At 44.6% G+C, this 23,302-nt stretch overlaps 1 protein-coding gene across 1 annotated transcript in view; it reads right to left on the reverse strand.

Moving 5' to 3' along the window:
• znf385b (zinc finger protein 385B) overlaps positions 1 to 23,302 on the reverse strand; it is a 47,431-nt gene that overhangs the window by 14,167 nt on the left and 9,962 nt on the right. The window contains exon 3 of the mRNA XM_066640970.1: positions 6,101 to 6,266. Within this exon, the coding sequence (XP_066497067.1) occupies positions 6,101 to 6,266 (166 nt within the window). The remainder of the gene's footprint in view (positions 1 to 6,100; positions 6,267 to 23,302) is intronic.

Below are 23,302 nucleotides of genomic sequence, written 5' to 3' on the forward strand. Positions count from 1 at the left end.
CTGCGTGGGTTTCCTCCGGGTGACTGTCTGTGAGGAGTGTGGTGTGTTCTCTCTGTGTCTGCGTGGGTTTCCTCCGGGTGACTGTCTGTGAGGAATGTGGCGTGTTCTCTCTGTGTCTGCGTGGGTTTCCTCCGGGTGACTGTCTGTGAGGAGTGTGGGGTGTTCTCTCTGTGTCTGCGTGGGTTTCCTCCGGGTGACTGTCTGTGAGGAGTGTGGGGTGTTCTCTCTGTGTCTGCGTGGGTTTCCTCCGGGTGACTGTCTGTGAGGAATGTGGTGTGTTCTCCCTGTGTCCGCGTGGGTTTCCTCTGGGTGACTGTCTGTGAGGAGTGTGGTGTGTTCTCTCTGTGTCCGCGTGGGTTTCCTCTGGGTGATTGTCTGTGAGGAGTGTGGTGTGTTCTCTCTGTGTCTGCATGGGTTTCCTCCGGGTGCTCCGGTTTCCTCCCACAGTCCAAAACACACGTTGGTAGGTGGATTGGTGACTCAAAAGTGTCCGTAGGTGTGAGTGTGTGAGTGTGTGTGTTGCCCTGTGAAGGACTGGCGCCCCCTCCAGGGTGTATTCCCACCTTGCGCCCAATGATTCCAGGTAGGCTCTGGACCCACCGCGACCCTGAACTGGATAAGGGTTACAGACAATGCATGTTTGGCTGTTTCTAAGAGGTCATTATAAGAACAAAAACAAATTTAAAATTTCAACCCTGGAGCTACTTAAACAAACAATGACACAGCCGTTGTACTGTTTTACTGTGTGTTTGAATAAATATAAGTGTCTATTAAATAAGACTGGAAAAAAAAATTACAGATATACAGGTACACTGCATTATTCTCTAGGGATTCTCCTTAGCACCGTGTAACACACATGAGATGTGTTCACACCTGGAATTAACATGCGATCTGTGTCCAGATGCAGATCTGGATATACTTTGATCTTATCCTGTTTACCCTTGTCATTAAAACGCACCCCCAGTCTGATCAGATGAGATCCCACCTAAAAGCACACCCCTGTGTTCATCAATTCTGTGTTCCCTCCTCTAAACGAATGTAAATGTGGTTCTTCACCTGCTGCTCCCAGTGAATTATACGCTGTCAAACATCCGGAATTAGTCTCTAGAACAGGCAGGGAACAGTGTGCAGTGGCTGAGGAGGAGATGAAGTGACGAAAGGAATTTGGTGTATTCAGAGACTTTTATTGAAAAGAAAAATGAAATATTATTAATGATCATTTTCATGAGAGAGAAAGAGAAAGAGAGAGAGAGAGAGAGAGAGAGAGAGGAAGAGAAAGAGAGAGAGAGAGAGAGAGAGAGAGGAAGAGAGAGAGAGAGGAAGAGAAAGAGAGAGAGAGAGAGAGAGAGAGAGAGAGAGAGAGAGAGGGAGAGAGAGAGTGAGAGTGTGTGTGAGAGAGAAAGAGAAAGAGAGAGAGGGTGAGAGAATGAGAGAAAGAGAAAGAGGGAGAGAGAGAGAGAGAGAGAGTGAGAAAATGAGAGAAAGAGAGAGAGAGAGAGAGTGAGAAAATGAGAGAGAGAGAGAGAGTGAGGGAGAGAGAGAGAGTGAGAGTGTGTGTGAGAGAGAAAGAGAAAGAGAGAGAGGGTGAGCGAGAGAGCGAGAGGGGGTGAGAACGAGGGAGAGAGAGAAAGAGAGAGAGAGCGAGAGAGAGTGCGAGAGAGGGTGAGAGAATGAGAGAAAGAGAGAGAGAGAGACAGAGAGAGGGAGAGAACGAGTGAGAGAGAAAGAGAGAGAGAGAGAGAGAGAGAGAGAGAGAGAGGGAGGGAGAGAGAGAGAGAGAGAGAGAGAGGAAGAGAGAGAGAGAGGAAGAGAAAGAGAGAGAGAGAGAGAGAGAGAGAGAGAGAGAGGGAGAGAGAGAGTGAGAGTGTGTGTGAGAGAGAAAGAGAGAGAGAGAGGGTGAGAGAATGAGAGAAAGAGAAAGAGGGAGAGAGAGAGAGAGAGAGAGTGAGAAAATGAGAGAAAGAGAGAGAGAGAGAGTGAGAAAATGAGAGAAAGAGAGAGAGTGAGGGAGAGAGAGAGAGTGAGAGTGTGTGTGAGAGAGAAAGAGAAAGAGAGAGAGGGTGAGCGAGAGAGCGAGAGGGGGTGAGAACGAGGGAGAGAGAGAAAGAGAGAGAGAGCGAGAGAGAGTGCGAGAGAGGGTGAGAGAATGAGAGAAAGAGAGAGAGAGAGACAGAGAGAGGGAGAGAACGAGTGAGAGAGAGAAAGAGAGAGAGAGAGAGAGAGAGAGAGAGAGAGAGAGAGAGAGAGAGAGAGAGAGAGAGTTTAGCAGAGTTTAGCAGAGCTGACAGAGGGCTGCATTGTTCAGTGACACATTTTAAACTCCTCTGCTGTGGATTGTTAGCTGGGTGTGTTGTGTAAGGCTCGTCCCTGGAGGCGGGTGCTCTAGTTTCTGTACACGAGCATCAGCCGCGTTAGGCCTTCAGTAACTACAACACACCCCTATTAATAAACGCCCATTCACATCCATGCTCCCGTCTCACTGAGACCCCCGGGACCCTCAGGGCAGCGACACAGCTCAGAGTCCACTGCTCCGGACATAACTGTGTTGTTCTGATGGTCAGTTTAGCTCAAGATCTGAGTCCTGACCCCGCGGACTCCCTCGGGCCAGTGGTCACACACTCAGTGAACGTCCAGCACGGAAACCCTTCTGAGGAATTATTACATTTACACACATGAGAAAAAGTCTCAGGGTCGCGGTGGGTCCGGAGTCTACCCAGAATTCACTGGGCACAAGGCAGAGACACACTATTAATACATAATACACTCTAACAATACAACATTATCTGCATGTTTTTATTTGTTTTCCTTTGTTCCTAACTGTAGAATACATTCATTCATTCATTCATTCATTCATCTTCTCTAACCACTTCATCCTGATCTGGGACACAGTGGGTCCAGATACTACCCAGAATCATTGACCCGATACAAACCCAGGACCCTGAAGCTGAGCGGCAGTGACGTTCCTGCAGGAGCCTAACACCCTCCTGTCATCTTCAGTTACTTCCCTGGGGTCATTTTGACCCTTATTTTAAACCCCAGACCGGACCAGTATTTACTATAGTTCTATATAGAACCACTGTCTTTACTAAAGAGCCCCTGTAGGACCTTCACTTACTTAATGAGCCCTTTCACGAACACGGTCTGCTCACTTTCTGATGATAAAAGGATTACATTTTTATTTCATTTGTGAAACTGGGGCACTGTGGGACCTTAAAGTGTGAGGGTTAACTGATGCTGGCTTTACCTGGAGGATCAGGACTGTTTCTTTGTTTCTGACTGTACTTTTATTTCCATAAATCAATACAGTCTCAGAGATCAGACGCTCAGAGACAAACAACCATTAGCTCTTTGTCACCTTCCTTATTCCTTTCAGAGCATCCTTTTACACTCGGAGTGTGTGTGTGTGTGTGTGTGTGTATCACTGTTCTAAGACAGACAGACAGACAGACAGACAGACACACACACACACACACATATACACACACATACTTTAAGATATTACATATATAATCGAGAGAGAGAGAGAGAGAGGGAAGCTGGAGCTCTGTGTGTGCGTGTGTGTGTGTGTATGTGTGCGTGTGTGTGTGTGTGTATGTGTGTGTGTGTGTGTGTGCGTGCGTGTATGTGTGTGTGTGCGTGCGTGTGTGTATGTGTATGTGTGTACGTGTGTGTGTGTGTGTGTGTGTGTGTGTACGTGTGTGTGTGTTCAGGTGTAAATAGGATGCATTCTCTCTCAAAGGCCATTTACCAAACGGAGCCATAAACTGCTAGAAGTATCCCTCAGTTACCGTCGTGTGCTAAAGTTTGGACACAGCTGTGTTTTTGGGAGTGATTTTCCGAGTGGACACAAGGAATGCAATTTAACACAGAATTTTCAGAGCTGGCAGGGGGCGCTGTGCCAGGGACATACAGATCATTACTGAGTTCTGAGACACACACAGTGACTCACCCCTGAGCCGAACAATGAAGCTCTGCAGAGCCCACTGTTCCTAATGTAAGTTTAGCTAACATGCACCTCAGTGGACCTTTAACAGCGCACACAACTACACACACACACACACACACAAACACACACACTCTGAAAGGACAACAGTGTCCTCAGAACCCTGCGGCAGATGCAGCGTGCTCTGTCCACTGCAGGAAGACGGGATGCGATGCAGTAGAGCGAGAGTTTAATAATCACACGTTATTACAGAGGCATGACCCTCGGCCCCGGCACCAGCGCGTGGCCCAGTGTTCAGGAACCTCCGCTGTTAGAGACACTCTCCGTGCAGAACCTGCTTCAGAACTCTCTCTGAAGTGAAACAGCCCTCACTCCGGATGCTGGGATAATGGATTATTGTGCTGCTGTCTGTAATGAGCTAATAATGAGCTGATTCTGTTAATAAAGTGGATAATGCATAATTATGTCATTACAGTGTAAACAAAGCCCCTCATAATGGTTTGATCCGAACGGCTTTGTTCTGGAGCCGGTGCTGGTGATAGGAACCAGACGTCTGAGGAGCTGACTAAGCCGGGGAGGATAGCCTATGTCCTGAAGCATTTATAAATACAGCACATCAGCGCTGGGAGAGTTTGAGTTATGTCCTCAACATCACACACAGATCAGCTCCACTGACCACTCTGTAGTTTCACAATCACAGTCTGCTGCTCTGCTGCTCTTCAGTGACCGAGTGGATCAGACACAGCAGCGCTGCTGGAGTTATTAAACCCCTCTGTGAATGATCCACTTCCCAAATCATACCTGGCCAAGTATGCGGAGCAACAGGTGGGCGACCATATTTGAGTGCAGAGCTACAAACGTGTACGGCCACTCAGGGCTCCTTTTTACCCAAGGCTTGAGACACTGATCACAGGTTTGAAAACATATCTTTGGCTGAATAGCATTCACTAATTAAAGCAGTGGCGCAGGAATCTGAACAGTGTGTGAAATAAGAAAAACAGATTGGGACTGATTTTTAACAGCAGTGTTTTTTTTAACTGCAACAAACAACAGAATCAAACTGTGCCGAGATGATTCACTGGTGATTCACTGAATTGTTTCCTGAAGTGTCGCAATCAAATCAAAATCAGTCCTCTGACGAAACACACTCACACACACACACACACACACACACACACACACATATACATGTACATATACACATACTTATATGTACAGACTACCATACACACACACACAAACACACCCACACCCACACATACATATACACACACTTATAGGTACAGACTACCACACACACACACATGTACATATACACACACTTATATGTACAGACTACCATACACACACACACACACACACACACACACACACACACACACGTACATATACACACACTTATATGTACAGACTACCATACACACACACACACACACACACACACACACACGTACATATACACACACTTATATGTACAGACAACCACACACACGTACATATACACACACTTATAGGTACAGACTACCACACACACACACACGTACATATACACACACTTATATGTACAGACTACCATACACACACACACACACACACACACACACACACACACACACACACGTACATATACACACACTTATATGTACAGACTACCATACACACACACACACACACACACACACACACACACACACGTACATATACACACACTTATAGGTACAGACTACCACACACACACATACAAACAGAAGTATCAGGACCTGTTTCAGTCCTCACAAAGTATGAAATACAAAGATCTGCAGAAACACACATATAGAAATATATATATAAATTGTGTAATCTAATTATTAATTATTCCTTTATAATACCACAACCTGCATTTCTTTTAGTCCTGAATATATTTATAACACACACACACACACACGCGCACACACACACACACACACACACAGTGACAAAAGAAGACCTAATACAAAATGCTGACAGAGCCACACACATGATAAACAGCCAAAGCAGGTGGAGATAGAGCAGGAGAAGAAGAAGAGATAGAGAAGAGATAGATAGATAGATAGATAGATAGATGGATAGATAGATAGATAGATAGATAGATGGAGAGAAAGAGAGAAAGAGAGAGGGCTGAGTGGTGCTGTTATTAACCTGACTGGTCAGTGCTGCTGTCAGTGGACGGGACGGGGCCGGTGCTGGCCGGTTTGGAGCCGCTCTCCGGGACGCCGCCTCGTTCTTTCGGCTTGTTTTTGCTGGACTCTTGTGCTTTGAGCTTCTTGGCGTGTTTACTGCCTTTGTAGTGTGCCTCGGCTTGGCTCTACAAAGGAGAACAAATGAACCGTGCAAATGAGGCTCATTTACAACAACTGGCTCTAACTGGCAATCACACACACACACACACACACACACACACACACACACACACACACACACACAGATATACACAGGTACATGCAGGAGCCAAATAGCTTTCAGAAGCAGGCACAGATCCAGCCAGAAACAAGAGCGAGACCAGGAGAGCAAAAGACACAATAAAATAAATAAATACATAAAATCTTTGGCAAAAATGACAAGTCCCTCTCACCCCGGTGTTGTCAGTCAGCCAAGATGTGCCTGGCACAGGAGCGACGAGGCTAATGTGGATATCACGTAACTAGACTTCTCCTGGCTTTCACAAAACTCATACACCATTTATAGCCTCTTCATATAGACCAGGGTTCAATTCCCTGCTTAGGCAAGCACACAATGCTACAACAATAAGAGTCCACAGGCGAGACCGGTATATGCTCAGTCCATGCATTTAGAAATGTTAAAATGTGAAACGAGTGTTGGCCATATCAGGTGATCATCTAATGTCATGGGTCCAAGAGAGCACCATACCACCCCCACTCCCCTCACTCAGTGCAATGCTAGCAAAAGTGGGCACCTGTTAGCTAACATAGAAGAACTTATTTTGCATTAGGCAAATATGGTACCAGGAACCGGGTTCTTGTTTAGTACCTTGTTTAGTTCCTCCCAGTTCCAAGTAGGGACTAAACCGTGGCGTGTAAATCTTGCAGAGCGCTGATCGTCCAGAGAGAGTCGTCACTCTACGCCACGCAACGCAGACGACCAGCACCAACTCTCCATCTGTAAAATCTCCAGCTGCAGCAGAGATCACGTTTGTTTTTATCTGACTCACGACGGCAGCTCGTAAAATGACGCCGTGGTCTTTTGAAGAGGTTCAAACGCTCCTTGGATCGGTGGCCGACGAAAGAATCCAGCGAGAGCTGGACGCTGCAACAAGGAAGGAACAAACTCTACTGATCTGTCTGAACTGATGATGGAGCTGTGTTCAGTCCCAAAGTCGTTTTTCCACTAGCACAGCTCCGCCGTGAAATGTAACCAGTGATGTCCCCATCCTAACAGGAACTGCGGCGCAACAACGACGGCGGTAAAGCTAAGCGCTGTTTACTCTTTGTGTATTCATGTGTTGTTGTTGCGCCGCAGTTCTCACAGATCAGTTTTCCTTGTTGCACATTCAGCTTTCGCTGGAGATTTTCATCGGCCACTGAACCAAGAAGCGTTTAAACCTCTTCAAAACTCCTCGGGGTAATGTTGCGAGCTGCTGATGTGAGTCAAATAAAAATAACTGTGAAAGCTGTTGTAAGAGATTTTAAAAGTGGCGAGTCATGTGCTGGAGCTCTGCATTTCGTGGTGAGTGACAGGTCTCTCTGGACAATTAGTGATCTGAGGGTTTACATGTCACCATTTAGTACCTACTAGGCTCGGCTGGAACCGTAAGCTAGCAGGTACCTAGCTACCTAGAGTCGAGTCGAGTCCATGCAGTGGAAATATGCCATAAAATAGAGAATATATATATGGATCAGTCTGAGATACAACTAGAGATTTTAGGTGGGCAGTTTGTACAATGCTAAGCTATTAGCTTTCATCACGTCAGATGCATTAGCCCCACAGGGTCAGTGCAAACCAAAGGAGCTAAGGTTGTCACGGCATATTGAATACATGGGATACAATCATAAGAATGACATTATTCCTGTTGCGGTTGAGTAAAGATAACACTGCTGGATGAAACTGATCCCGAGCAGAGAGAAAGGCTGCGGTTAGCGAGCGGCGGTGTGCTAATGGACAGCCAGGCTGTCTTCCATTAGGAGCCGGTTCACTTTCCGCATGGATTTAAAGGCAAAATGACTACTTCACACTCAGGGACAGAGTGCTTATGAAGGATTAGAAACCTTTTGAATTTCTGACTGCCAGGCATTAGAGGCTCACTTGCTCATTTTCCTGAGATCAAAGCCCCAGCCTCCACAGACCTGGAGACGGGCCTTTTCTCTTCAAATATAGATAGGCTGTCGCGTCTTCAACGAATCCCCCGGGAATATTTTCCACCACGTTTAGACCATTCCTCAGAGATCTGGCCCAGTCGCCTTGTGTATAGTGTGTTAGAGATACTCGGGAATAAAAGCATGAGGCTAACAACCAGCTTTTTTTTATCTCTATTGCGTTTCATAAGCGTTTAAAAGTGTAAATAAACACCATTAAATAACGTTAAAAACAGTTTATGACGTTCTTTTCTATTTTTACTCGTTTTCATTGAAAAGCAACACAAAATACGATGCTCTGATAAAATAACACTTTTATGGTTTAGCTTCTTAGCTTCATTATTGCATTCTGTGACTAATCACGATTAATCGCATGTTAAAATATCAGTATTTCTTTGTTTATGTGTGTCACATCCTGTGTTTGTTTTCCTCACCATGTGCTCTTTTAGCACACGGCTCTGTTTATTCTTCCTGTTTCCGCCCTAGTCCCGCCTTAGCCCCGCCCTCTCATCAGTGTCTCCTTTGTAGCCCTGCCCTCTCGTTATTGTCCCCAGGTGTTCCTTGTCAGTGCTCTGTGTGTGTATACAGTCCCTTTGTTTCAGTGTTCCCTGGTCGGTTCTTGTGTGTGTAGATGTGTCTCTTTGTCAATTGTCTTACACATTGCCACCAGTTCACAGTTGTTATGTTCTACTAAGTTCTAGTTTGTGTTCTTGACTCCATGCTTGTGTTTGTTTTCTGTTTGTTATTGGTTTAGTTTAATTAATTATTCCTTGCGTGTATGTCTGCATCCTGCCTCAGTTGTGACACTGTGAAGAGTGGAATGCACAACAAACCCATTAGAGGAAACCTTTTTACTTTATTAAAAATATTCTGGGTAGTGTTTTGTGAAATTTTAATTAGAATTTCACAATTTGTTGCGTAAATGTTTCAGGTCGAGAGTTAATATCAAACTCAGACACAGTAAGCTTTAACTGAGCGAATGGCAGTGTGCAGCTCACAGACCATAAGACACCTCCATATTCAGCTTCAACAACTTTATTAAAGATACATGTGTGGATTAAGCCTGGCACAAGAAGTAAAAAAACAAAAAATACACACAGAACAGCAGCTGTTTGTGTGCGGGAATGAGAAAGAAAAAAGAGAGGTGAGTTATGATATAATCCATGTTTCATGTCTGTAATTTACCTTCTGAAGTCAACAGTAGCGACGCTGTGTTTACATCTCCTAATATAACCACTAATGCATCACTACGCTCTGTAAAACCAGTGAATTATGGGAGAAATTCTGGCCAAATTTGGTCAAATGAAAAAGCACATGTTCAAATGTCCAGATTAATCACATGTTAACGAATTAATGTTGAAAGCACTCCTTTAAATAAACACTATGAAAGAATCCGTTCAGGAAAATGGGACACATGGGAAACGCCGGTTTTTATCCACCTCATCAAACCCAAACCACCATCCAGCCCATTTCACTTCAGCTTTATGTGAATACACAACACATGATGGAAATAAAGTGGGTGTAGATTTCAAATTCTTGTTGATTTTAAAAATAATAACCAACAAAATATGGCAAATAAATGATCTATTTATTATTTTAATTGTATTCATTGAAACTCATATAAGACCAAAAAAAATCAAGCTGCTTGCATTCCCAGCTACTGCTCCATAGAGTGGGTCCCTCAAGTGGTGGCAGCCATGATTATTACATCACTGTGTCTGTGTACTTCCTGTTTCCAAACGTATATAAGAGTCACTGCAGAAAATGACTGACTGCTCTGTATCTGAACACACTGTTGTTTTTAACCGTGTATCTGCATTAAAGGGCTTATACGAGTCTCCACTTCAGCGGGGTTTATATATAATTCAGTGTAATTGTTTCCTCATGAGCTTCTGTTGAGAAGATGTGACGAGTGTGAAGTCTGAGACCCGTCAGAAGAAGCAAAGCCGCGGGAAAGACATTACCAGAAAGCTCCACTCGTGCAGCCTCGGGCGAAGGGTTAAAAGCACGCTGTGGAGCACTGATAAATCGAGGCTGGGTGGAGAATAATGCGGCCGCTTGGTGTCTATTATCTCTGCATTCTTCTCCAACTTCTCCTTTAAAGATAAAATGGAGAGAGAGCCAAGCGGAGTTAGACTTGTCTCTGGAAAATCAGCAGTGCCTCTAATGAAGAATCATTTTAACCTCATCAGTGAGCACAGTTATATCTATAAAAGAAATGAGAGAAAGAGAGGGGGGGAGAGGAGACGAGAGCGAGAGAGAGAGAGAGAGTGAGAGTGTGTGTGTGAGAGAGAGAGAGAGAGAGAGAGAGAAGACAAAAGAGAGAGAGAAGATGAGAGAGAGAGAAGACAAGAGAGAGAGAGAGAGAGAGAGAGAGAGACAGAGAGAGAGAGAAGACAAAAGAGAGAGAGAAGATGAGAGAGAGAGAAGACAAGAGAGAGAGAAGACGAGAGAGAGAGAGAGAGAGAGAAGACGAGAGAGAGAGAGAAGACAAGAGAGAGAGAGAGAAGACGAGAGAGAGAGAGATGACAAGAGAGAGAGAGAGAAGAGAGAGAGAGAAGACGAGAAAGAGAGAGAGAAGACAAGAGAGAGAGAGAGAGAGAGAGAGACAGAGAGAGAGAGAAGACAAAAGAGAGAGAGAAGATGAGAGAGAGAGAAGACAAGAGAGAGAGAAGACGAGAGAGAGAGAGAGAGAGAGAGAGAGAGAGAGAGAGAGAAGAGAGAGAGAGAGAGAGAGAGAGAGAGAGAGAGAGAAACAGTGTGGGGCTTGTTAAGGACAGAGGTGGTAATAAGGAAGCACATGTACTTTGTTACTGTAATTAATACTGGTTTTTAAAGGGATATGCACTTTGGTATTTGTCATGAAGGTTTTTAACTTTTACTCCCAATAAATACATGGAACAAGGGAAAAATAATCGCAACAAGGACCGGGAAAACACAGGAAAATATGTATTTGTTTCCGGCACCACATGTAAACAATGTTCCAAATGGTGCCCTACTCCCTAAATAGTGTACTTCATACATTTAGAAATCGAACACTACTGCACCACTATATTGTGTACAACACAGAGCGGAGGAAGGTGTGTGTGAATCAGCCGTAGTGTTGTGGCTGTGTAACTGAAGATCCATGCAGACATCAATGCACAAGTATAAACGCTCATAACAACGTAGTAATACCTAACCCCCGGCTGCTCCTTAGGAGCCGAGGTGGCTGCTGCTGCTCCAAGTGTGTGCAGTTTCACTGGCCCTAATCACTACTGTTTGTGTGTGTGTGTGTGCGTGTGTGTTTGTTCAATGCCAGAGATGGGTTAAACGCAGAGTCCAGAGTTGGTTGTACTGCTGAGGGATGAGGATTAAAATGTGTGTGACATTTGTTGCTGTGTTTGCAGCTCTGTGCTCAAGAGGAAAAACATGAACATGACACCAGGGGCTGTCTGTGTTCTGCTGAGTCAGCCGACCCTACCGTACACTCCAAGTGTCCTACGCACTCACAGAGCAGCGCTGTCACTAAGAGGGGGTCCTTAAAGAGCTGTGGTCCCCCAAAAGAACAACTACCATACGTCTGTAGACTGTTTACACTGTGGCTTTAATCTAACACTGAACTGGTCACCAATCCACCTACCAACACGTTTTTTTTTTCCTGGGTGCTCCGGGAGGAAACCCACACAGACGCAAAGAGAACACACCACATTCCTCACAGACAGTCACCCGGAGGAAACCCACGAAGACACAGGGAGAACACACCACACTCCTGACAGACAGTCACCCGGAGGAAACCCACGAAGACACAGGGAGAACACACCACACTCCTCACAGACAGTCACCCGGAGGAAACCCACGCAGACACAGGGAGAACACACCACACTCCTCACAGACAGTCACCCGGAGGAAACCCACACAGACACAGGGAGAACACACCACACTCCTCACAGACAGTCACCCGGAGGAAACCCACAGACACAGGGAGAACACACCACACTCCTCACAGACAGTCACCCGGAGGAAACCCACACAGACACAGGGAGAACACACCACACTCCTCACAGACAGTCACCCGGAGGAAACCCACAGACACAGGGAGAACACACCACACTCCTCACAGACAGTCACCCGGAGGAAACCCACAGACACAGGGAGAACACACCACACTCCTCACAGACAGTCACCCGGAGGAAACCCACACAGACGCAAAGAGAACACACCACACTCCTCACAGACAGTCACCCGGAGGAAACCCACACAGACGCAAAGAGAACACACCACACTCCTCACAGACAGTCACCTGGAGGAAACCCACACAGACACAGGGAGAACACACCACATTCCTCACAGACAGTCACCCGGAGGAAACCCACGCGGACACAGGGAGAACACACCACACTCCTCACAGACAGTCACCCGGAGGAAACCCACGCAGACACAGGGAGAACACACCACACTCCTCACAGACAGTCACCCGGAGTAAACCCACGCAGACACAGAGAGAACACACCACACTCCTCACAGACAGTCACCCGGAGGAAACCCACACAGACACAGGGAGAACACACCACACTCCTCACAGACAGTCACCCGGAGGAAACCCACACAGACACAGGGAGAACACACCACCAAGGAGGAGAGTTCAAGTGTTTCTCACTTGTTGAGTGTAGTGACTCAACAGAGTGACACTGACACACCTCGCTGTAAACACAACGTATTCACAGAGGATTTATCACAAGAAAGAGACACACACACACACACACTCACAGCAATGTTCTCTGTAACTGAGCGTCCTCTGGTAATGTGTGGTAATGTGTCCCTCAGGAGGAGCTGGCCTCACGCCTGGGGTGCGGTGTGTGAGGAGGCTGGAGAACGGACTGTGACAGAGCTGTGGTCGTTCTCTCTCGTCCTCTGTCAGAGCGCTGGACGAGCATCGCTGTGACACCACTGCTCTGAAATGTGTGTGTGTTCAGTAAAGACAAAAAGAAAAGACAGTGTGTGAGAGGTTGCGCGAGATCTCTGTGAGGGAGGGAGTGTGAGCTTGTGAGGTTTGAATGCGTGTGTGTGTGTGTGTGTGTGTGGTGTGTGGTGTTTTTACGCTGCTTTGATGCCTCTCCTTGGGCTGAGTCACTGACAGTCTCAGATGAATCAGCCAATTATGTGACATGAGTTTTGCATGCGTTCACGCCAGCTGTCAAAACCATTAGCCTTTTGTCTTCTTCCAAGGGCACGAGACCTGGTCATGAACAACCCAGCCTCCGAAACCTCTCCGTACCGCCTTCAATAAAAGAGTGACACTCCAGTTACAAACCACTATATTCCCACAACCTCTCATCCAACATGTTTTTAATAACTCCGCCAAATCAGCCAAGAACTTCACACAAAAAAGGCCTCCGAATAAGAGGGTGCCATACGTTATCATTCCCAAGAACAGAGATGGGTGATATCCTCATTGTCATACCATCATACCGTCTAAGAATATTATCGTGGAACACTGTATTATTGTGGGGAGGGTGTGCACTATTGGGCTGTGCTGAGCCTTATATCCGTGGGCACAAAGGCGAGTGAGGGGTTTTCAGCGCTGTGCAGTTCATCTCAGCACAATTCAACAGCGCACACCGACCCGTGTTGATGATAAAAACCCGTTTAGAGAAAGCAACTGCAACATTTCAGCGACTGCTTCTGGCAGTACGTAATGAGGTCATGAACTTAAGAATAACATGGCATAAGGTCGTTATGTGAGCCATTCTGGGCACACAGCAGCAGGCAGAAAGTGACTGATGTGGATGAGTGACTTCACTCGTGTAGAAGGGGTGTCCCTTCCACAAAAGAAGCCTATAGCAACAACACAGGAAAACAATCTGCTTCACCACTTCAAGCCGTGAGGAGCTCAACAGCCAATGAGCTCTAACACAAACAGACAGACCACACTGACTCAGCACGGCGACTGTTTTAGTTTTTTATGGTGGCGCTTTAAGGGTATGTTCTCTCTGTGTCTGTGTGGGTTTCTTCCGGGTGACTGTCTGTGAGGAGTGTGGTGTGTTCTCTCTGTGTCTGTGTGGGTTTCCTCCAGGTGACTGTCTGTGAGGAGTGTGGTGTGTTCTCTCTGTGTCTGTGTGGGTTTCCTCCGGGTGACTGTCTGTGAGGAGTGTGGTGTGTTCTCTCTGTGTCTGTGTGGGTTTCCTCCGGGTGACTGTCTGTGAGGAGTGTGGTGTGTTCTCCCTGTGTCTGTGTGGGTTTCCTCCGGGTGACTGTCTGTGAGGAGTGTGGTGTGTTCTCCCTGTGTCTGCATGGGTTTCCTCCGGGTGACTGTCTGTGAGGAGTGTGGTGTGTTCTCCCTGTGTCTGCATGGGTTTCCTCCGGGTGCTCCGGTTTCCTCCCACAGTCCAAAAACACACATTGGTAGGTGAATTGGTGACTTAAAAGTGTCCGTAGGTGTGAATGTGTGAGTGTGTGTGTTGCCCTGTGAAGGACTGGTGCCCCCTCCAGGGTGTATTCCCGTCTTGCGCCCAATGATTCCAGGTAGGCTCTGGACCCACCACAACCCTGAATTGGATAAGGGTTACAGACAATGAATGAATGAATGAATACTACATTCTTTGCCATTTTTAAAGTTTCTACATTTATTTGTTACATTCTTTCAAAACAAAATCTGAATCGTATTAAACAACAGTAGTTTAATAAGATTGTGATTTTATATAAAAAATAACCAAAATAACCAAACATTTACAGAATGTTTTGTTTCTACGGAATTTTAAAAAAACTGCATTGTTACTAATTGTAGTAACAGTATAACAATAGTATAGTTATACTATAGTATAGTATAACAGTGCAATATTATGTTCGTGAAATTGCTAAAATATATCTCTGTCCTTTATCAGCAAGAATATAAACAATACAAAAATACTCTGAACATCATGAAGTCATTTTAGTGCCATATCACCCACCCCTTCCTCCAACCAGGCACAGGGCCAGTGAATTTCATAGAAGAGTGGGGGGGGGGGGGTAATAATCAGTAAAATATCTCAAGAGCTGTTTGTGTGTGTGGGTAAGATGTAATACCAAAAATGGCCTGTAGAGGCCAATATATATGGGCATAGTTGCGTGATCTCATCTAAGAGATTCTTAATTGAAAAGCACAATGAAGATAATTCCAGTACGAAGTTGTACTGTAGGGAAAAAGCCGCATATACATTTTGAAACAAGCACAAAAAACGCAACCTGTAACTATAAAAATTTGTGAGAAAATTTAGTAAATAAAAAAAATATATATATAAATTATATTCATTCAAATACAAGGACATGGCAACCCTGATGATGGTAGTGTTGGCAGTGGAGAAAACCATTGTGAGGCAAATTAAGGGGGGGGCTATACTTCAAAATTAATTGAATTATTTAATCTATAATTAGCACAATTCTTTCAATGCATACTCTATTTTTCATAAACTACAGAGTTACGTTTACAACGACAGCTCTCTTTTTCTCCTAGGACAGGGGGACATGCCCCTTCTGCTCCTGACACCCACTGCCAGGTCTCCAGTTTTCCAAGTCTCAGAAGTGTGAGGGCTGGTCTATTACAGCAAACTGGGGTTCAAGTTCCAGCTCTGGCAATAACACCACACTATAAGAAGAAGGCTTCCTGGGCAAGACTCCTAACTCTGTATTAGCCTATTTTCATCGCACACTTTTACAAACACAGCTCCTCAAACACAGCTACCTCTGAACACATGGACTGTGCTGAAGCCAATTTAGTCCAAAGTGCCACAGGGGTCCCACTCTCTCTCTCTCTCTCTCTCTCTCTCTCTCTCTCTCTCTCTCTCTCTCTCTCTCTCTCTCTCCTGTTCTCCAGAGTCAGAAAGAGATTAGGGCTCTTAACGTTGTGCAGAACTGCCCTGCTCCAAACGAAACAAGGCTCATTATAACTAATTAAGAGCTGGGAAGCTTAACTCGGGGAAACATCGCCACTTCCCGACCCCCTCTTATCTCGTTACCTTTCAATTTGGCTAATGGCTGGTTGAGAGAGAGAGAGAGAGAGAGAGAGAGAGAGAAAGAGAGAGAAAGAGAGAGAGAGAGAGAGAGAATGAACAGGAGGCTGAAATGATGCTCAGTTTGGAGACTGCGTCAGTCACATGCAGCTGAAGTGGCAGCTGAACAGAGGAATGTCCACAGGTGAAATCAACTGAGAAAAGACAGCAAACACCAACCAGTCGAAACACTGGGCTGTGGTCCTGTAGCTGTCTGTGGTTCGGAGACTCAATGTTCCTCTCTACGTTTACTCTGTTTAAGAAGGTTCTCTAAACACAGGGGTTCAATGTATTCACTATAAATTCACAAGTAAATTCACTACAGCACTATAAAGCCACGCTGATGATATACGAATGCTGTTGTTTGGTGGAGAGTGCCTCCAGCATCCTCCTCCCTGGTCTATTCTCTGCCACACACACACACACACACACGTTTGTTCACTTGCCTAACCTTAACCTGAACTGATGTGCCCAACCCTCACCCAAACCCTAACCTTAACTTTACTTTACTTTACTTTAATTCCACAAAGACCCCAGTCCGAGCACAGTTCGGTCCCCACAACATCAGTTAAACTTGTTACACAACACAAACACAAACACACACACACTAGGATGTAGTTCTTAGAATGTACAAACTGAAGCTGATATGATGTAACAGATCAGAAAGGGCAGATCCTGAATAATACACAGAGTAACTGTGCCCCGGTGTGTTTACAGACAGAGAAAAAGAGAAAGAGAGACAGGAAGGGAGAGGGGAAATAGGCAAAAGAGAGAAGAGAGCAGAGAGGAGGAAACAATGAAAGAAAAAATGGTCAATAAGACACAAGAATAGAACAGAAGAGGAAAAAAGAGTCAAAAACATGGGAAATAAGAAATAAACAGAAGAGTAGAGAAAATAGAAGACAATGGCAGAAGAGGAAAAATAGTAGAGAAGTTAAACATTAGAAGAGAAGAGAAGTGTAGAGAAGAGATGAGAAGAGAAGTGTAGAGAAGAGTAGAGTACAGTAGAGTAGAGAAGGGAAGAGAAGATATAGAACAGAAACATGTATAGAAAAGAATGTAGAGAAGAGATGAGAAGTGTAGAGAAGAGAAGAGACATGTAGAGAAGACATGAGAAGAGTGTAGAGTATAGTAGAGTAGAGAAGGGAAGAGAAGATATAGAACAGAAATAAATAATGTTGAAAAGAGATGAGAAGAGAAGTGTGGAGAAGAGAAAAGATGAGGAGAGGAGAAGTGTAGAGAAGAGATGAGAAGTGTAGAGAAGACATGAGAAGCGAAGTGTAGAGAAGAGACGAGAAGTGTAGAGAAGAGTACAGTAGAAAAGAGAAGATATAAAACAGAAACAAAGAATTTATAGAAGAGACAAGAAGTATAGAGAAGAGAAGAGATGAGAAGAGACATGTAGAGAAGACATGAGAAGAGAAGTGTAGAGAAAGGACAAGAAGAGAAGTGTAGAGAAGAGTACAGTAGAGTAGAGAAGAGAAGATATAGAACAGAAACAAAGAATGTAGAGAAGAGATGAGAAGAGAAGTGTAGAGAAGAGACGAGAAGAGAAGTGTAGAGAAGAGTACATTAGAGTAGAGAAGGGAAGAGAAGATATAGAACAGAAACAAAAAATCTAGAGAAGAGAAGAGAAGTGTAGAGAAAACATGAGAGGAGAAGTGTAGAGAAGAGATGAGAAGTGTAGAAAAGAGAAGTGTAGAGAAGAGTACAGTAGAGTAGAGAAGGGAAGAGAAGATATAGAACAGAAACAAAGAAGGTAGAGAAGAGACGGGAAGAGAAGTGTTGAGAAGAGATGAGAAGTGTAGAGAAGGGTAGAGAATAAGAAGAGTGTAGAAAAGAGAAAAGAAAAAGAGACGAGAAGAGAAGAGTGGAGAAGAGAAGAGAAGGAAAGGGACAAGATGAGATGAGAAGAGTAGAGAAGAAGAGACAAGAACAGTTGAGAAGAGATGAGACGAGAAGAGAAAAGTGGAGAGGAGAAGAGAAGGAGCTGCTGCAGTAGATATGGAGTAAAAGATGTGGAGTGAAAACAGCAGAAAACACTACATTGAAGCACAAACATTTCTCACAATGAATGACCTCATCCGAGCCACATCTGCAAAGAGTTTAAGATTTACAGCCGGCCCACAGACGCGGGCCAGAAGTCCAGAAGCAGCCGGAGCAAAATATGAAATGAAATGTGTATCGGAGCAGGAGAGGAGTGAAAGTGAGCGGTTAACAGAGCTGCAGCTTGGCTTCGTGCAGCAGAGTAATTACATAATGAGAGAAAGCCGTGAGCAGGAGAGAAAGAGCAGCGAGCTGGTTTTATTAGGAGATCGTAAAGCGCTGATCCTCACTGAGTCATTTCTGGGGCCCCGGGTGTTAAAAGCGTTCTGAGGGTACGTAAACAGTGTTGAAGCTCTTACTCCACAGCGGGCCCAGTATCGAGCGCCGAAAACAAGGCTAAGCTCAGTCTGAACCTTAATGGACATTAATGCCAACCACAACTGAGCTTTTACACGCATCGATCTGGGCACTGAGAGCTATCAATTAGCACAGATCTATAACGATGCGTCTAACAGCGCTCGCTGAAACGGGGGTGACATGGACCCCAACGACTGTAAGGTTTTAACAAACCCTCACCGTCCAAAACACTTGGATTTGGAAAACAGAGAGGAGAGGAGAGGAGAGAAGAAAAGAGAAGAGACCAGAAGAGAAGAGTGGAGAAAAGAAGAAAGGAAGAGAGAAGAGAAAAAAAGAGAAGAGTGGAGAAGAGAAAAGAAGAGAAGAAAAGTTGAGAAAAGAGAAAAAGAAGAGAGGAGAAGAGAAGAAGAGCAGAGAAGAGAAAAGGTGAAAAGAGAAGAGTGGAGATAAGAAGAGAAGAGAAGAGAAGAGAAGAGAAGAGAAGAGAAGAGAAGAGAAGAGAAGACTGGAGATAAGAAGAAAAGATAAAAGAAGAAAAGAGAAGAGTGGAGATAAGAAGAAAAGAAAAGAGAAGAGAAGAGACGAAAAGAGAAGATTTGAGATAAGAAGAGAAGAGTGGAGATAAGAAGTCAAGAGGAGAGTGAAGAAAAGAAGAGGAGGGAAGAGAAAAAAGAAAAGAGTGGAGTAAAGAAGAGAGTGGAGAAGAGAAAAAGAGGAGAGGAGAAGAAAAGAGAAGAGTGTAGAAGAGAAGAAGAGCAGAGAAGAGAAAAGGTGAAAAGAGAAGAATGGAGATAAGAAGAGAAGAGAAGAGAAGAAAAGAGAAGAGTGGAGATAAGAAGAAAAGAGAAGAGAAGAGAAGAAAAGAGAAGAGTGGAGATAAGAAGAAAAGAGAAGAGAAGAGATAAGAAGTCAAGAGGAGAGTGAAGAAAAGAAGATGAGGGAAGAGAAAAAAGAAAAGAGTGGAGTAAAGAAGAGAAGAGAAGAGTGGAGAAGAGAAAAAGAGGAGAGGAGAAGAAAAGAGAAGAGTGTAGAAGAGAAGAAGAGCAGAGAAGAGAAAAGGTGAAAAGAGAAGAATGGATATAAGAACAGAAGAGAAGAGAAGAAAAGAGAAGAGTGGAGATAAGAAGTCAAGAGGAGAGTGAAGAAAAGAAGAGGAGAGAAGGGAAAAAAGAAAAGAGTGGGGTAAAGAAGTGGAGAGAAGAGAAGAGTGGAGAAGAGAAAAAGAAAAGAGAAGAGTGTAGAAGAGAAGAAGAGCAGAGAAGAGAAAATGTGAAAATAGAAGAGTGTTGAAGAGAAAAGGTGAAAAGAGAAGAGTGTAAAAGAGAAGAAGAGAAGAGTGTAGAAGGGAAGATAAGAGAAGGAAAGAGGAGAGAAGAGAGGAGTGGAGCACTATGTAGAAGAGATTCTGCCCGAGTTTGGGTCGTGTAAGGTTTCATTACTCGTTAGCGACATTGGTTTTGCAGCTAGAAAACTTCAGAGAGCGTCAGAGCTGATCTGTGTGAGGGAAACTGCGCCGCTCGACTACTGCTCTCCGAGGCTCAGGGTTCACATCGATCAGCTCACAGAGGGCGCAGGAGCAGAGGAGCCCTGCCAGCTCTGCTCCGACCTTCTGAGGCTAATTTGAAGCTTCGCAGCGTCAGACGCTTCCTCTCTTCGTTCTGTACGCGATGCAGTTTCAGCAGAAGTCTCTAAAGTCTACACCTTGCAGCTGCCGGGGCTTTAACTGCGGGGATGAAAGGCTGCGAGGGAAAGCGCGTCTCCCTCCAAACTTCATTACGGCTCTGTTTGAGGACAGCGTTAGCAAAGGCCTCCGGCTGCCTCCTGTTTTTTACGCTGTTGCCTTTTTTCGCTTCTCGCCTCGGGCTGGGGATAGGATGACACAGCCTAGGCTCAGCACGCTCTAAAGAATGGGATTAAATTACATCACGGCTCTCCTTTTCATCCCCCTCTCACAGCAGCCCAGCGGAGAAATGTCGAGGCTGTAATGAAGCCGTAGACGGAGGTTTTCTGCTCCCGAGCTAATCTACGCGGCCGAGCTCGGCCAAAACCACCCAGACGAGGAAGAAAGAGCGGCCGAGCGCTTGATGCTCCCTCCAAATCCGCTTAAAAAGCCGTAGCCCTCGCTTTTCTGCCGCCTCTCGGCCGAGCGCCACGTGCTCACAAGGAACCGACACAGAGACGTGACCGCAGGTTCACGCAGACGGCCGTCAGAGCTCACAGCGGCCATTACACATTCACATATATACTCAGTCACTCTTACATATAAACCCATTCACTCAGTCACTCTCAAACATACTCACCCACTAATATATGAACACATTCACTCATGTATACACTCACTCACTCACTCACTCACTCACTCACTCATATACAAACGTAATCACTCAGACACTCACATCCACATCTAAACTCACTCATTCACATATCGTTCTCATATATATTCACTCACATATAAACCCATTCACTCAGTCACTCTTACATATTAACCCATTCACTCAGTCACTCTTACATATTAACCTATTCACTCAGTCACTCTCAAACATACTCACCCACTGATATATGAACACATTCACTCATGTATACACTCACTCACTCACTCATACAAACGTAATCACTCAGACACTCAAATACACAACTAAACTCACTCGTTCACATATCGTTCTCATATATATTCACTCACATATAAACTCATTCACTCAGTCACTCTTAGACATACTCACCCACTAATATATGAACACATTCACTCATGTATACACTCACTCACTCACTCACATACAAACGTAATCACTCAGACACTCACATCCACATCAAAACTCACTCGTTCACATATCGTTCTCATATATATTCACTCACATATAAACTCATTCACTCAGTCACTCTCAGACATACTCACCCACTAATATATGAACACATTCACTCATGTATACACTCACTCACTCACATACAAACGTAATCACTCAGACACTCACATCCACATCAAAACTCACTCGTTCACATATCGTTCTCATATATATTCACTCAGTCACTCTCAAACATACTCACCCACTAATATATGAACACATTCACTCATGTATACACTCACTCACTCACTCACTCACTCACTCACATACAAACGTAATCACTCAGACACTCACATCCACATCTAAACTCACTCATTCACATATCGTTCTCATATATATTCACTCAGTCACTCTCAAACATACTCACCCACTAATATATGAACACATTCACTCATGTATACACTCACTCACTCACTCACTCACTCATATATTAACGTAATCACTCAGAAACTCACATCCACATCTAAACTCACTCATTCACATATCATTCTCATATATATTCACTCACAAACAAACCCATTCACTCAGTCACTCTCATACATATTCACTCACTCAGGCTAATACATAAACTCCTTTACTCACATAATCACAAACATTCACACATCAATACTCACTCGCTCACTCATAAATATATTCACTCAGTCACTCAGATAATCATTAATTCATTCATTTATACACACACACACATATATACACTCACTCAAATACATACAAACAAACGTATTCATTCAGTCACTCTCACTAATATATAAACTCACTCTCTCATATATACTCACTAACTCACAAATGCATTCACTCTGTCACTTAGATTTTAATACATTCAATTATACACACACATATATATATATACTCACACACAAACTCGTTCATTCTGTCATTCACATACATTCACATCTATACTCACATTCATGCTCACATATCTAAACTCATTCACTCAGTCACTCACATAGATATTCACTTATTCATTTATATTCTCACATACATACTCCCTCAAATACATGAACATGAACATGGACTTGGACATGGACCCGAACGTGGGCTGAGGTTGGGTTTGGTTCAGAAAGAGTTTTCTCTCGGGCTCAGGACGGGTCCGTACCTATTGATGTGGGCGGGTCGGGTTCCTGTGAAGTTCTGTTGGGTGTAGGTCGGGTTCAGACTAAAGCTGTACGTCAGACACCAAACACGGCACAGACAGCGAAGATGGAACAGTGGAACGATGGAACTCTTCACATCAACATCAACGTCACCACAGCAGAGGGACGCCTCTCCCTTTGTCCATTTCCATGATGTCTAGACGAGCAGGCTCTCTCTCTCTCTCTCTATGTGTGTGTGTGTGTGTGTGTGTGTGTGAGTGAGTGAGAGTGATGTGTTCTGACACAGTAGCAAGAGCAGGGCTTCCTGTATAAGACACAGCGGCTAACGCCACACACACACACACACACACACACACACACACAATTAGCATCAAAGACCCCCGAGGGCTGCCACACGCCTACACACACACACACACACACACACACTCCACTGAGAATCATCCTGAACGAGCAGATCAAACAAAACGACAGAGCTAACCGCTTCAGATTAGCACTGAACAGAGAGAGGGACAGAGAATTACAGACTTAGAGAGGGACAGAGAGTGAGAATGACAGAGAGAGAGAGAGAGAGAGAGAGAGAGAGAGAGAGAGAGAGAGAGAGAGAGAAAGAGAGAGAGATGATCTGAGCCTCAAATGACTCCCTGTTCTCTACGTAGTGCAGTCTACAGGTGATGTAATGATGGCTTAT

The sequence above is a fragment of the Hoplias malabaricus genome, chromosome 12 (assembly GCF_029633855.1).
Source record: "Hoplias malabaricus isolate fHopMal1 chromosome 12, fHopMal1.hap1, whole genome shotgun sequence".
Taxonomy (NCBI): Eukaryota; Metazoa; Chordata; class Actinopteri; order Characiformes; family Erythrinidae; genus Hoplias; species Hoplias malabaricus.